At 32.9% G+C, this 15,912-nt stretch overlaps 1 protein-coding gene across 2 annotated transcripts; it reads left to right on the top strand.

The window, feature by feature from the left end:
- Positions 1–4,641: 4,641 nt before the first annotated feature.
- On the top strand, positions 4,642–15,395 carry LOC134723293 (uncharacterized). Of its 2 annotated transcripts, none has more exons than XM_063586913.1 (6): positions 4,642–4,776; positions 5,206–5,502; positions 9,492–9,632; positions 10,604–10,705; positions 13,473–13,690; positions 14,178–15,395. In XM_063586913.1, exons 1-6 carry the CDS (start codon positions 4,728–4,730, stop codon positions 14,331–14,333), a joined length of 963 nt encoding a protein of 320 aa, XP_063442983.1. In that variant the 5' UTR covers positions 4,642–4,727; the 3' UTR covers positions 14,334–15,395. The 2 variants fall into 2 exon arrangements, with proteins under 2 accessions (XP_063442983.1, XP_063442982.1); XM_063586912.1 differs by having other exon boundaries at positions 4,654–4,776; positions 13,470–13,690; positions 14,178–15,387.
- The last annotated feature ends 517 nt before the right edge of the window (positions 15,396–15,912 follow it).

Below are 15,912 nucleotides of genomic sequence, written 5' to 3'. Positions count from 1 at the left end.
TTTTTATATTTTTTAATTGAAATATTTGTGAATCACAAAAGAACATATTTCAATTGTTTGGTATTAGGTGAAATCTATTTAGTTGAAATGTAAAACTTAATTGTAACTAGAACACACCCGTGATATCGCGGGTCCGTGACAGAATTAAGGTATATGACTATGCGCAAGCCTTATTTTAGTATTAGTATTGTCATCTGATAAAGTCATGCCTATTATAAGATACACAGTTATCTCTGCTTTCAAATCTTTCTGTTTGAACCCGTCGAACTGGAACTTATCAATTATTGGTTATATTAATTATTTGGAAAACAAAAGGTCCTGGAATGGAGTATTTTTTTATCAACAACATTGTCCTATATTAGTTATAAATAAAGATGAATTCTTTGATTCGCTGTTTTACGTCATGTATGCCCACTAACAAATTGAAAACTGTTCCTCATTTATAGTCTTGTTATCTTAGAAAGTCTTACTGATTAAAATACTACAATAGGTAGCTATTTGACAATTTAGTAGTGTCAATCCTGTGATTATGACCCGTGTTTATAGCATATTAACCCTGAATACACCGTTTGGTGGTGCGCCTGTCAGATGCGGAACGTACAGATTAGGTAATAGGTAACAGGTGAATATACTATTGGTATCGGTATCGGACTCGACCCGGAACTTCTTAATTATTGGCAATATTAATTACGTGGAAAACAAAAGGGCCTGGAGTGGTGTAATTTTCAATCTACACCTTTGTACTATATTAGTGATATATAAAGTTGAATTCTTTGATTCGTCGTTTTTACGTGATGACGGCTGAAATATGGGACTTCGTAATTTTAGTATTATAGATAAGTCTTTAATAACGAAAATATTTCCCCTAGAAGGATCATTCTTTATGTTTTGGCATATTCCTTATCCCCAGAACCAGATGTCAACACTGCAGTTACTTTGTTCATGGTTGGATTTGTTTTTGAATTGCAAATACTCCCAATACAAATGGTAGGAGTGAAGATATCCTGATAATTGTCAGAAAAAATTTCAAGAGGATAAATCTCTACTTGACGTTTTTGAAAATATTCCATCAGTCCACTATTCATAACAGATTTTCCTCCAGTTTTAAAAACAAAACATAAAGCAATTTTAAACCATGTATATTAATAGTTCAAATGTTAACCTTGCTTTTGTCATACAAACCACTTGTACAATGTTTGTTCGGTGTGAGTTAATGCTCCGTGTTGAGAGCCGTATACGTACTTACACCTATAATTGTTAACTTTGTATTGTATTGATGACGTTTCGTTATGTTTTACGTTGATGAAAGGACATAGATTTGAGCAAAAAATGGCCATAGATTTAAGTAAAAAAGGACATAGATGTGAGACAATACAGGACATACATTTGAGACAATCAAGGACGCAATATTAGAAAGGACATAGATTTGCGGAAAGGACATAGATTTGAGGCCGGACATAGATTTGAGGCTTACATATATATTAAGAGGAAGATATATTCATCAGCTATTTGTGTACATGACAATAATACTCATTTATTAAATGAGTTGCATTCTAAGTACTTATCTGGATACCCCTTCATCATAAAAGATCAACCCAAAAATTTTAAAGCTTAGTGTGTAAAAATATTTGAGGAATTATGCATAAAAAAAGCTCAGTTAGAACCTTAATTTTTTGATTGATCCTAGAATTAAGAAGTATATAATAAATTACTAACTATTGAAGCACATACTTCTGAATAGAAGATACCTTTGGGGACAAGCAGCTGTAGAAAGTGTGAAAAATTGAAAATAAAACTATAAATTTGGTATGTACGATGCATATAAAGGAAGATCCATTTAAGGATTTCAACAAGTAAAAGATTACATCCTTAAAACTAGCACATCTTTCTTTACTCTTCACATCAGTTATTGTCAAGGTCTTATTCAATTACACAAACATTGTTGTACTGCAAAATTATGTTACAAAGTCATTGGATATTCAACTCAATTAAAGAAAGGATTTTTTTATGCCGCACCTAGGAGCATTATTTTTTTTCGCTCTGTTCATCTGTTTGTTAGTTTGTTCATTTGTGCATTCATCCATCCGTCTGTCCTGTTTCGGGTTAAAGTTTTTGGTCAAGGTAAGTTTTGATGAAGTTGGAAATCCTATAAACTTTAAACTTAGTACACATGTTCCCCTGTCTTCCCCATGATATGACCTTTCTAATTTAAATGCCCCCAATTTCATGGTCCAATGAGCATAGAAAATGATTGTGGGAGAACTATGGACACAGTTCTTGTTATAACTTTATTCAGGATCATGGGGATTTTAAAGAACTAAGAAAACTTTTCATAAAGTAGTTAACTAATGGCCAGTTAATTTTTTCCTCCCATCAAAAGAAGGTTTTCATATCGCCAAAATGAATGTAAAATAATGCCAGACATAGAGATGTTGTTTCTATGGCAGACACCGCATAAACAATTATGTTTCACAAGTTAGAAAACCAAAATTATCAGTATCTTGTATACATATAATGTATGGTCACAACTTTCCATGCCAAATGTCCTTGACCTTTGACCTCATTCCCAAGTTTCATTGTTAATAAAAAAAAATAAAAATGTATAACTTTATTATTTGTTTCCATTTATTATACTAGAAAGTGATAGGATGACTATATTTTGATTTATTTAATCATTTCTAGATCCGTCAGTCTGGCAGGGTTTACTAAACCTTTTTTTGGATCAGTGTTCAAAGTTTCTTGAATATTATGGCAATAGTACAACTGTAAAAGGATTTGTGTCATATGTACATGCCTGTTTGTTATTTTTATTGGTTTTGACCTCTACATTGTTCAATTATCAAGGCGAAGTTTTTCTGATTATGTCTGTTTACCAGATACAAGAAATAAATGAACTGTACTAGGCGTATTGGTCTATGAAATGGATGTATGGTGTAGATATATTTCTTAATATGGTCCACCTGACCGTGACTCCAATTTGTTAGTAGGCTTAACATTAAGCATTTGTGAGTTAAGAATAATTGTAAGATGTACACCTCTGTTCTGCAGGGTTAATCTGACTTTTACTCCATGTTCATGGAATAACATCAGTTAATTTCAAGCTTTCCTTATAAGACTCTTATAAGGGGGTGGTTGTGGGAAAAATTTGGTTGATAATTTAGGGAATCACTGGAGCACCCTTCATTTTTAGGAGAGTCAGTAGGCCTCCCCCAAATAATAACTTGTTGATCCGACACTGCAGATATATATAGCCAATGAAAAGGTAAATGCATCTTATGTATATAGGAGGGGGGACAGGGGGTACCCTTCTCCCTTCTCACACCCCTCTTCTCCTTTCTCCTAACCCTCTTCTCCTTATTTTTTTTTTTAATTTACTGGAAAAAAGAGCGATATTTTATTTTTTCATATTTTATTTTTTTCTCCAACTTTTTCTCCTTTCTCCCAGCCTTCCTCTCCTTTCTCCTTTCTCCCTTACCCCTGTCCTCCCCCCTCATATAGTGATTCTTTATTAGATAAGAAGGGTCTTTTTTACATTGACTCGTTTTTCATTAGATTTCATTGAAGTATTTCCTCAAACAAAGTTTTCGTGATTATGTCCACTTCAACAATGAGCAAAGCCTATACCCAATAGTCCGCTATAAAAGGTCAAGAAATCACAAATGTAAAACAATTCAAACGAAAATACTTAACTGCCTAATTAAAGTAATAAAAATGTATGAAAAACAAATGTGTGACACAGGAACAAACGACAACCACTAAATTATGGGATCCTGACATGGGTCAAACACATACATACAGAATGTGGCCTTTTAAGGTCTACTTTACTACGTTTGAAAACATTTCTTTTTTAGTACGTGTAATGGCTCACTTCCGTGAATATATTTGAAATGTGTAATTTTCTGAAAGTCAATCACAATTAATTAAATTTCTGTTAAAACTTCATGTACATCACATACACTTGGTTTTTCCCCTATATATACCTTTACATCGTACCTAATTCTGAGACGAGTGCCTATGATGTACATACTCAGTTTAGATTGTAACAATAATATATCTTGTATCTGAACATAAGGCCGTTCATTGACCTATAATGGTTTAATTTTTTTTTAAATTGTTATTTGGATGGAGCGTTGTCTCATTGGCACTAACACCACATCTTCCTATATCTATATAATACCAAGAAAACGTTAATTAGACAATGGCCACAACATAAACTGAAGTTTTGATTAATATTGAAATACTGAGAATGACTCTCAAAATATTTTAAGATACATTGTACAATTTTACCAATTGTAAGAATATATATAAAGAAGCAACAAAAAACACATAACGTCAGGGGAGACGGCACTATTGGCAATATAAACTAAGAAGTCTAACAATTTCAACAGGCGAAGGAAAAGTATATTAATTTTAGTGAATGCCGTGAATAATCTGTACTTTGACATAAATATCGCAGAGGTGTCGCAAATAAAGACTTATATTTACACATAGTATTGTTAATGCTCAAACGAAAGAGCATCTAAAAAAAACAAATATCAGTTTTTTGCAGATTCATGTATTCCGTATACAACAGGACACGCATGTATATATATATATAGATATACCAATTCATATATCGGTAGTAATTGTACGAGTACAAAGTTATTAATGAAACGATCGTTTCCGTTGAATCATTTCCGAATTCATAGTTTGCTCTAAGTATTCATCCCATTTTAACATATATTGCCATGAGGGGATATTTTGCATTGGTGCTTTGTTTCTCTGCTGTCCACTGTTGTGAGTTTTGTATTTCTATTTTTTATTTATTCGCTAGGGGGTTATAATTTATGTATTTTACATGTCACACGAGAGAAAGAGGCTTTTGAAATCACGTCTATTTGCATATTTCTTTAAATAGTTTAAACACATTTTAATTACTCAGAGTAAACTGGCCTGGACACAAGACAAGAAAACAATACTTATGAAGTTCGAAATGTTAGTAATAGCGTGAAAATGGACCAAACTACTTTTATCACTCGAACATTACTTTAATAAAGGTCTAACAACTCATTATTTTATATCACAACAATAATTAACTCTATTAATTTCAAATTATATTGAATACTTTACTTTTTGAAAATTAAATTTTGAGGATATTAAGTTATTTCTTAAAGTACGTTTTGAAATAATTGTCAAAGTAGAATCATTGCATGGATTATTTTGCAGACAGAACAATACAATTCCAGAGAGGGACAAAGGCAATAGTAAAATGGGATCTATCTCAGTCCGTATCAACAACCAGTGCTGCCATAATGAGAAACTATACCTCAGTAATCTTCACTATCTCTCATGGTTCTGTAATTCCAAACACAGAAGACAGTAGGTACGAAATAGACAAGCACATGTCAAATACCATAACAGCCATCGAATTTACTATTCTGAATGTAAATAGTGAAGATTCAGCTGTCTACACATTACAGGATACCAACAAAATATTTGGTGGAGTTACATTGGTCGTTACTGGTAGGTTACATTTTACATTTTAAAGAAGTTACATTTCGGATGATACCTTAGGTCTTTCAATCCCATAGCAGGAATATGGACAAATCATGTTATGAATACTTAACAAAGAAATAGTACACAAACTGTGCGGTTCTGTGGTACATGTAGTTGTGCGCTCACAAACATGTTTAACCCCGCCTCATTCGAGGTATCTGCCTGTCCCAATGCAAAATCCGATAGTTCAGTTGTTGTCTTAGGATCATGTTTGCCATATCAGTTTTTCGTAAATTGTTTTATCATAAATAAGGCAGTTAGTTTTCTCATTTGTCAATCGAATTATTTCATATTTTTCATGTCATAGCTTTTTAACCGGACTATACGGCATGGTTTTTTTTTTATTGTTGATAGCCTTGTGATTTACTACAATTACTTCTATCAACTTCATTTCAACTTTACTGCATAAGTTATTCAAATCTTTCAAAAGGTTTGGGCATACTTGTTGAAGAATGTGACTGGTAAATGGACGATGTGTGGAATGGACGTTAATGAGGGAAAGACAACACACAAAATAAGTGATGATAAATCGTGACGGCATTTAGATTTAATGGTAAAGATTGCATGAAATGCAATTAAAACCCTATGGTACTGACTAGATATTTAAATTTTAATATGCGTATCACTACATTTTTAATACATAAAATATAGTGCATTGATCGTAACATTCTATACAGCCTATCAATGTTTTTTTTTTGGGGGGGGGAAGTTTTTGTTTCCAGAAGAAAAAAAAATGTTTTTGATTCATAGCCCCCACCCCACCCCCGAAAATCAAATGGTTGCTGCCTTATTAATTTATATACATATCCCGTATTCCATACATGTGGATATCCCATATGTTGATAACAAAGACAATTACAGGAAGTTATTCAATGATATACTAAAGTATAATTTCCTGTTTGTGAAAATATTTATAAGTATTATTAATATTGACCTAGGTCAATTCTATATTAAAGGTGTATGAATTTGACCTCCTATCATTATGTATATTTATTTTGACACATGTGATTTAAGAAAAAAAGATTTACTAAGAAAAACATTTTTTTCTTTATACATGTTTATATCTCTTTCTAATGAACCAATTAATCGTTGTATTAACCATTTTTTACGTTGACGATTATAGGCGTGTGTGATCAGTTTAAAACGTCAATTTATGTTAATCTGTGTCGTTGGATTGCTGTCAATATTGTTGACTCTTACATCATTTTTAGCTCACCTGGCCCAAAGGGCCAAGTGAGCTTTTCTCATCACTTTGCGTCCGGCGTCCGTCGTCCGTCGTCGTCCGTCGTCGTCGTCCTGCGTTAACTTTTACAAAAATCTTCTCCTCTGAAACTACTGGGCCAAATTAAACTTTAAAAATTGTGTCCGGTGACCCGGTCAACCATTCAAGATGGCCGTCATGGCTAAAAATAGAACATAGGGGTAAAATGCAGTTTTTGGCTTATAACTCAAAAACCAAAGCATTTAGAGCAATTCTGACATGGGGTAAAATTGTTTATAAGGTCAAGATCTATCTGCTCTGAAAATTTCAGATGAATCGAACAACCTGTTGTTGGGTTGCTACCCCTAAATTCATGAAATTGGTAATTTTAAGGAAATTTTGCTGTTTTTGGTTATTATCTTGAATAATGTTATAGATAGAGATAAACTGTAAACAGCAATAATGTTCAGCAAAATAAGATTTACAAATAAGTCAACATGACCGAAATGGTCAAATGACCCCTTTAGGAGTTATTGCCCTTTATAGTCAATTTTTAACCATTTTTCGTAAATCTTATTAATCTTTTACAAAAATCTTCTCCTCTGAAACTACTGGGCCAAATTTAACCAAACTTGGCCACAATCATCATTGGGGTATCTAATTTAAAAATTGTGTCCGATGACCCGTCAAACCAACCAAGATGGCGGCCATGGCTAAAAATAGAACATGGGGTAAAATGCAGTTTTTGGCTTATAACTCAAAAACAAAAGCATTAAGAGCAAAACTGGCATGGTGTTAAATTGTTTATCATGTCAAGATCTATCTGCCCTGAAAATTTCAGACACATCGATATTCAATTTTTAACAATTTTCATAACATTTGTAAATTTTTACTAACACTTTCAACTGAAACTACTGGGCCAATCATTATAGATGGTGATATATGTACGCAGCAAGAATGTTCAGTAAAGTTAGATCTACAAGCACATCACCATCACCAAAACACAATTTTGTCATGAATCCATCTGTGTCCTTTGTTGAATATTCACATATACCAAGGTGAGCGACACAGGCTCTTTAGAGCCTCTAGTTATATTTCTCATTTGGCTACACAACATATAGATTTTCAAACCATCATGTGAAAATTGATATTGCAAATTCCTTTAGATTTTTGAAAACATGCTTAGTTATGCTGAAATTGAAAACACTTAAAGCTGTAAAGTATTGAATAAAAGAACCAGTATATATGATACAATTTTAAGTCCTTCAATGCAAAATTAAAAAAGAAAGAAATATTTTTCTGGGTTATTAAATTTGCCCTCACGGATAAAATAACATTTTGATTTAAACATATTTGATCCAAATTAAAACAAACTAGGCTTTGGTCACTGTTGAAGGCCTTACAGTGACATATAGTTGTTAATTTCTGTGTCATTTTGGTCTCTGGTGGAGAGTTGTCTCATTGGTAATCATACCAAAAATGCGCGAAATATTGCAACAACGATAACAAGACATTCACAACTAACACATTGAAAAAAGATAAATAATAAAAAAAAAAAACACCTTTCAATGTCAAAGTAAAGTGTTGTATCTTATCTGTATAGTTTGCATGTAAAGAGGCAGATTTTTATAACGTAATGATTACCAAATGTGATATATCTATCCTAGTTCCAATTTCAAAACTTATCTAAGTAATACCTGTTGCGCACTCTGCTTAAAGATAGCCATTTATTCTATGGCAAATAAAAGAAAAAGAAAAGGTTTATATATACCGTGCATACTGTCAAACAGAAAGGAAATTTCGAAAAAAATAAAATTTTAGACTTTGTCTATTCAGTCATAGACGACACTATGACTAGATAAATTTATGTTTTAGACTTTTAAAGAACAGAAAATAGGTCATCGCAGTCAGCCAGATCTGACAATATTTTGACTGTAGATATATTTATGTTTCATACTTTCAAAATCAGAAAATGAGCCATCTCAGTCAACCATGTGTGACGATATTATGACTGTAGAAATATTTATGTTTTAGACTTTCAAGGAACAGAAAGTGAGCCATCTCAGTCAGCAATGTATCACGATATTTTGACTAGATATATATTTATGTTTTAGACTTCCAAAGACCAGAAAATGAGCCATAGCAGTCAGCCAGGTCTGACGATATTTTGACTGTAGATTTATTTATGATTTAGACTTTCCTATAACAGAAAATGAGCCATCTCAGTCAGCCAGGTCTGACGATATTTGGACTGTAGATATATTTATGTTTTAGACTTTCCAATAACAGAAAATGAGCCATTTCAGTCAGCCAGTTCTGACGATATTTTGACTGTAGATATATTTATGTTTTAGACTTTCCAATAACAGAAAATGAGCCATCTCAGTCAGCCAGTTCTGACGATATTTTGACTGTAGATATATTTATGTATTAGACTTTCCAATAGCAGAAAATGAGCCATCTCAGTCAGCCAGGTCTGACGATATTTTGACTGTAGATATATTTATGTTTTAGACTTTCCAATAACAGAAAATGAGCCATCTCAGTCAGCGAGTTCTGACGATATTTTGACTGTAGATATATTTATGTTTTAGACTTTCCAATAAAAGAAAATGGGCCATCGCAGTCAGCCAGGTCTGACGATATTTTGACTGTAGATATATTTATGTTTTAGACTTTCCAACTAACAGAAAATGAGCCATCTCAGTCAGCCATGTGTGACGATATTTTGACTGTAGACATATTTATGTTTTAGACTTTCCAATAACAGAAAATAAGCCATCTCAGTCAGCCAGGTCTGACGGTAGTGTGACAGTAGTTATATTGATTGTCATCGGATCAGTTGTACTTGCTATAGCAGTGATTGTCGTTTTTAGGAGAAACTATCTGAAGAGAAGTGAGTATAGTTATCCATATACAATTATTGCAGATGGATATATTGCGCACGGGTTATATTAAATATTTTTTATTGCTATATAAAACGAAATATTGCTAACTTTCTCTGGGTTTAGGATTCAACTACGTATTTTTTTGGCATTCGATCTCCATTCATGAGACTTTTGTAGACGGAACTCTCGTCTGGAGCACACAATTCAAAGCCAGATTTCCGGTATCTTTGATGAGTTTTGCAACACATATGGAAAGAGTTTTTCCTTTGGTAGAATTGTTGGTTTTTTACCTGTGAAGAGGAAATTAGTGCGTTTATAGCCATCAAATCTACACATTAACATATTTAGAATGCGGAAGCTTCATAAACTTTATTTATAATTCACTTTATTAGAATATGTATTCCAAAAAAGATTTAGTTCAATTCATTTGCAAATCTGCTTGTTTATAGTGAAACCAAAACGAGAAACAAACATGGCGAACCGTAACCAAAAACAACAACTGAATTATAGGCTCCTGACCGTTAACATAAATGAGCTTCATCCTCCCCTAACATTGCAGCCTTGGTGTAACTTCAAAATATAAGAACAAACTATAAAAAGCAGTAGTAAAAAGCAAGACTCATCAGCATGCATGAAGCACAAAATTGAAAAAATAAATATTTGTATTTGTGAAAGATTTTAGTAAAGGTTTTAAGTAATTTTAAGTAATGAAATCTGCGACTTACTAAACCTGTCATACATAAATTACGTGTTGTAAAATCCCAAAAATGTACGTAGTTAAAGGAAGCATGACAGACAGTCGGACAAACGTAGCATAGTTCTATATTCCCGCCTCTTAAACATATTTGCGAGAAAAATAAATTATTTGATGCAATATAAAAGATGAAATATTTTACATACTGCGCTGACTAAAAGCTTACGTTAAAGAGGTATGAATCGCGATTGACGAGGGTTATCAATAACTTTCATTTCATTGAAGGTATGAGTGGTGACAGTGGTGACAATGATTCAACTTATGTAAACATGAAAGACAATTTAGACCCAGTCAGCACATCAGCGCGAGAAAACAGTTACGTTTCGGGTAGGTTTTTAGATTTTCCACATTTGTACAACTTTTGCCCCCTTCAAATTAGCACTGAATATATGCATGCAATAAGATATTTTGTTTACAACCTGTAAGATTTTATGTTATATTCGTAGCTCTTGATTTTTTTTTACTTACACACTAATTTTTATTTTTTCAATGGGTTAGGACAAGTTTTTATAAAGTTAAATTTCATTATGATTTTTTTTATTTTTTTAGCTCACCTAGTCTAGTCTAAAGGGCCAAGTGAACTTTTGGCATCACTTGGCGACCGTCGTCATTTTGCAATTTTTTTTTCTTTAGAATCAAAATTTGTCCTCAACATTCTTTTGGTAGATAAAAAATCTTGATAACTGTCAAAGAGTAAAAGAGTAAAAGATGAAAAGAAACTTTAAATAGCAAAAAGGACAAGAAAGAAAAGATCTACAAATTAATAAGTCCCATAGTTAAAATCGCCAGTCAACTTCTTATTAAAGATATTGCTCTTTAATGATAATTTTACCATTCTTTGCGTTTTTGTCTATTATCTTGAAAACCATAAAAGATAAAAAGACACTTTAAAAAGCAAAAATGATCGGTAAGACAAGATATTCTTAAAAGTCAACGCGATGGAAATTGTTTAGCCGACTTCTTATTGGAGTTATTGCTCCTTAAAAATGGCTTTAATTTTTATCTTGAAAACTCGCCACTTCAAACAGCAAACATATCTCGCAATAACCTGTCATACCTGCCTAGGTGAGCGACACATGCTCTTGAATCTCTATTTCATTTTACACAACCGTGGCAGATTAAACTAAATACCACTTTGAATTAGATTAATTAAAATAGGTAGACAAAAATTTGGACTAAAGATAAATACACATATTTTCCAACATAAACATGACAACAAAATCAATAGATTAAAACATTAAACTACCTGCAATTTAAATGGTTGATAATGTCAAAAATTAAAAACAAGTGTATAGCTAACAGCAAATTTTTATTCGTATTCTTGTCTTTTTGTCTGTTTAGCTGTCTCATTTGCATCATATCCACGTCTCCTTATTTTTTATATCAATAATTTTTAAGAAGCTGATTTACAAAACATAACCAAAACATCAACTAAAAGAATAAGTGAACGAATGAAGTTAAATCAGCCTTTTAGCTCACCTGGTACAAAGGGCCAAGTGCGCTTTTCTCGTCACTTTGCGTCCGTCGTCCGGCGTCGTTAACTTTGAAACTACTGGGCCAAATTTAATCAAACTTGGCCACAATTTTCATTTGGGTATCTAGTTTAAAAAATGTGTCCGGTGACCCGGCCAACCAACCATGATAGCTGCCATGGCTAAAAATAGAACATATGGGGTAAAATGCAGTTTTTGGCTTATAACTCAAAAATCAAAGCATTTAGAGCAAATCTGACGAAGTAAAATTGTTTATCAGGTCAAGATCTATCTGTCTCTAAATTTTCAGATAAGTCGGTCAATCCGTTGTTGGGTTGCTGCCCCTAAATTGGTAATTTTAAGGAAATTTTACTGTTTTTGGTTATTATCTTGAATATTATTATAGATAGAAATAAACTGTAAATAGCAATCATGTTCAGCAAAGTGAGATTTACAAATAAGTCAACATGACCGAAATAGTCAGTTGACCCCTTTAGGAGGAATTGCCCTTTATAGTCAATGTTTAACCATTTTTCGTAAATCTTAGTAATCTTTTACAAAAATTTTCTCCTCTGAAATTTATCCAAACTTGGCCACACTCATCTTTGGGATATCTAGTTTAAAAAATGTGTCCGGTGACTCGGACATCCAACCAAGATGGCCACCACAGCTAAAAATAGAACATAGGGGTAAAATGCAGTTTTTGGCTTGTACCTCAAAGACAAAAGCATTGAGAGCAAATCTGACTGGGGTTTTTAATTGTTTATCATGTCAAGATCTATCTGCACTGAAATGTACAGATTGGTCGGACAACCTGTTGCTAGATTGCTGCCCCTGAGTTGGTAATTTTAAGGACATTTTGCCGTTTTTTGTTATTATCTTGAATATTATTATAGATAGAGATAAACTGTAAACAGCAATAATGTACAGCAGACTAGGACCTAAAAATAAGTGATCATGACCAAAATGACCAATTGACCTCCTAAGGAGTTAATGACCTTTAAAGTCAATTTTTAACAATTAAAATTTGTAAATTTTAACTAACATTTTCCACTGAAACTACTTGGCCAAGTTCATTATAGATAGATAGATCAGTAAAGTAAGATGTACAAACACATCACCATCCATAAAACCCAATTTTGCCATGAATCCATCTGCATCTTTGTTTAATATTCACATATACCAAGGTGAGCGACACAGGCTCTTTAGAGCATCTAGTTTACTATAGGTAACAGTACGACCTTAAACAATGAGCTTAACCCATACCGAATAGTCAGCTACTAGTAAACTTAAAAACTGATAAAACCAACGATCTTAATTGTGTAAGAGACTAGCACTAGAATCTTAAGATAATTATTTGAATACAATGCTTTAATTTGAAATAGGACCCACAAATCCATTGAGTATCACGTTCTAGTAGGTGTTCAATTAACTCTCATTGATTGATTGATTGATTGATTGATTGATTGATTGATTATTGTCCTGCGCTGCATCTGCGCAACAGGTTATATCGCGGCGAAACAACCAGATCTGAGTAACATGTATGTACTTGTATTGAAATCAGTACATGTCTCCTAGAGCAAGTCGGGAAATAGAAAACTTTTTATTTTTATTTATAGCAGCACAGATTGAAAAACCTACAATTGATAATGTTTACAGCGAAGTAATAAAGAAAACTAAACAAACCAGTGACACATATCCTGGAACGGAACATCAACTTACTAGAGAAACTGACCTAGAAACGGAAAATCAACTTACTAGAGAAACTGATCTAGAAACGGAAAATACACCTACTAGAGTATCTGATCCTGAACCTGGACATCAACAAAACAATGAACAAGTAAGTTGAAGTACATTGTTTCAAACAGGGTTTTAGAACGTCTGCAGATCTCAGATAATACGTAGAAACAGACAAGATACTGTTAATAATACCAGTTGGTATAAAGTCTTTCATAATGAGACAAAGGAGGCAGGCAATAACGTTTTATATGGATAGGTTAAAACACTACTTTTTGAAAGAATGATGGTGCATTGGCTCTTTGATAACAGTTTGAAAAATACGTTTGGGTTAAACTTGATGTTCGTAGGCTGCATCTGAAATCTTAAAAAATAAAACAAATTTCTGCCGAAAACATACATAATATATTTACCGGCTGACGTAAGGAAATAATAAGTAATCGAAATTTAAGTTCATTGATACATTTTACCATTGACCAAACGATCAAAACAGAAATATGTGTTTTATATAATGTTGAACATGTCGAACTTATTTTCAAGATGAGGGGTATATTAAACAGTGAAACACTGTCTATTTTGTTTTATTTCAGAAAGATACAGATCAGTTAGTTTACGTCGAAGTTACCTTTGACGATGACAAAAAGCCGGAAGAAGGAACCGTTCAGAAGAACCTTACCAGAACAACGTACGAAGAGGTTGACTTTAACGCCACTGCTGTTCTAGCAAACAATAACAATTCATCTTGAAGTTGTTTGGACTATCATTTTGTTGTATTTTTATGTCCCACCTACGATAGTTATGTTTTATGGTTTGTGCGTCTGTGCCGCTTCATATTAAAGTTTTTGGTCAAGGTAGTTTTTGATGAAGTTGAAGTCCAACCAACTTCAAACTTAGTACACATGTTCCCTATGATATGATCTTTCTAATTTTAATACCAAATTAGAGTTTTTACCCTAATGTCACGGTCCACTGAACATAGAAAATAATTTTGCGAGTGGGGCATTCGTGTACTGGGGACACATTCTTGTTTTTAAATAACTAAATCTTTATGTTTCTATACTCGAATATCTACCAATGCTGATGTAGGTAATTGAGTATTGATTAAAATTGTTTGATTTTTTTTAACTGCTGATCGAAATTTTCTAAGCATATGGCGGCCACATTTATATATTATGTGAAATGAGAGACATACGATTTATATACATATGTATTAGATGAAGTTCATAAAGTATACATTTATGATTATCTAGTCTCGATTGATATTTGATCGCAAATAGATGCGGAATATAGAATTGAGAATGGAAATTGGGAATATGTTAGAGACAACAACCCGACTAAAGAGCAAACAACAACCAAAGGCCACCAATAATACAGCATTCTAACGACGCAAAAGATTCAAAGGTTTTCAGCAATAGACAAGTGTCTATGCAATAACTGCAATATATCAAGCTTTAAATCGTTTCGAAACGAAAAAGTGGTGAATGAGTAGATTGGAACTATCAAACCTCGAACATCAGTACCAATAAGCCAAATGACAAAAGGATCAGATGCAGATTCGTGAATTAAAACAGAATTAGATTACCAAAATAGTAACATAATGAGTAGTTAAAAAAAGTCTATGCATTAACCAAATGTGTAGCACCATAGGGCCGATATCTACCCCTCCGCCCTAAACAATTTCTGCATTTATACAATGTGACAAAAGATCTTCCCTCACGTGGTTCCAGACATAAACTGTATTGTCAGTTCATTTTCTTCATTAGATAAGTGTAAACTAGCAGTACTGAAAGAAAAGGAGAGCATATACTTTATATATCTAATTTTGAGTTATTGATTTGAGTTTAAAAATCAGGATTAAACCTCTTTTTCTTTTGTCAGAATTATTTCTTTAAATGGGAAAAATATGAATAGATAACTGATTCAATGTTGAAGTTAGAAAGCAATGCAGCGGTTTGTACTTAAAAATGACGAAGACAAACTGTAGACGCATTTTTAGCGAGTGTATAGTTTGTCAAGTTTATGCAAACTTGGCAAACGTCAGTTAGAAACAAATGATCTAAATGTATGATCGTTGAACCGTTTGTATCGTTTGTGTGCTAGGAAGAAATGCACTAATAGTTTTACACAGGCAATTTTCACTCACATTAGTTTCACGTGAATTTAAATTCATGAGAATGTCACCTGAAATTCGCGTGAATTTCGCCTCAAACGGGCTTATACGCGAAACTCTCGTGAAAATTCGTGTGAACTCGCCTCATAAAAATTTATGAGTGAAACTCACTTGAAATCAGTTCATTTGAGTTTCCCGTTAAAAAAGCAAGAATT

Source organism: Mytilus trossulus, chromosome 6 (assembly GCF_036588685.1).
Source record: "Mytilus trossulus isolate FHL-02 chromosome 6, PNRI_Mtr1.1.1.hap1, whole genome shotgun sequence".
NCBI lineage: Eukaryota > Metazoa > Mollusca > Bivalvia > Mytilida > Mytilidae > Mytilus > Mytilus trossulus.
Note: the sequence above shows the minus strand (reverse complement) of the source record. Positions and strands in the feature narration are given on the sequence as shown.

Excerpts from the sequence above, each read along its gene's own strand:
- LOC134723293 (XM_063586912.1), top strand. The coding sequence starts at position 4,728 with ATGAGGGGATATTTTGCATTGGTGCTTTGTTTCTCTGCTGTCCACTGT. Across the intron at positions 4,777-5,205 it reads TTTCTCTGCTGTCCACTGTT|ACAGAACAATACAATTCCAG; the intron begins GTGAGTTTTGTA and ends ATTATTTTGCAG. Across the intron at positions 10,706-13,469 it reads AGAAAACAGTTACGTTTCGG|CAGCACAGATTGAAAAACCT; the intron begins GTAGGTTTTTAG and ends TTTTATTTATAG.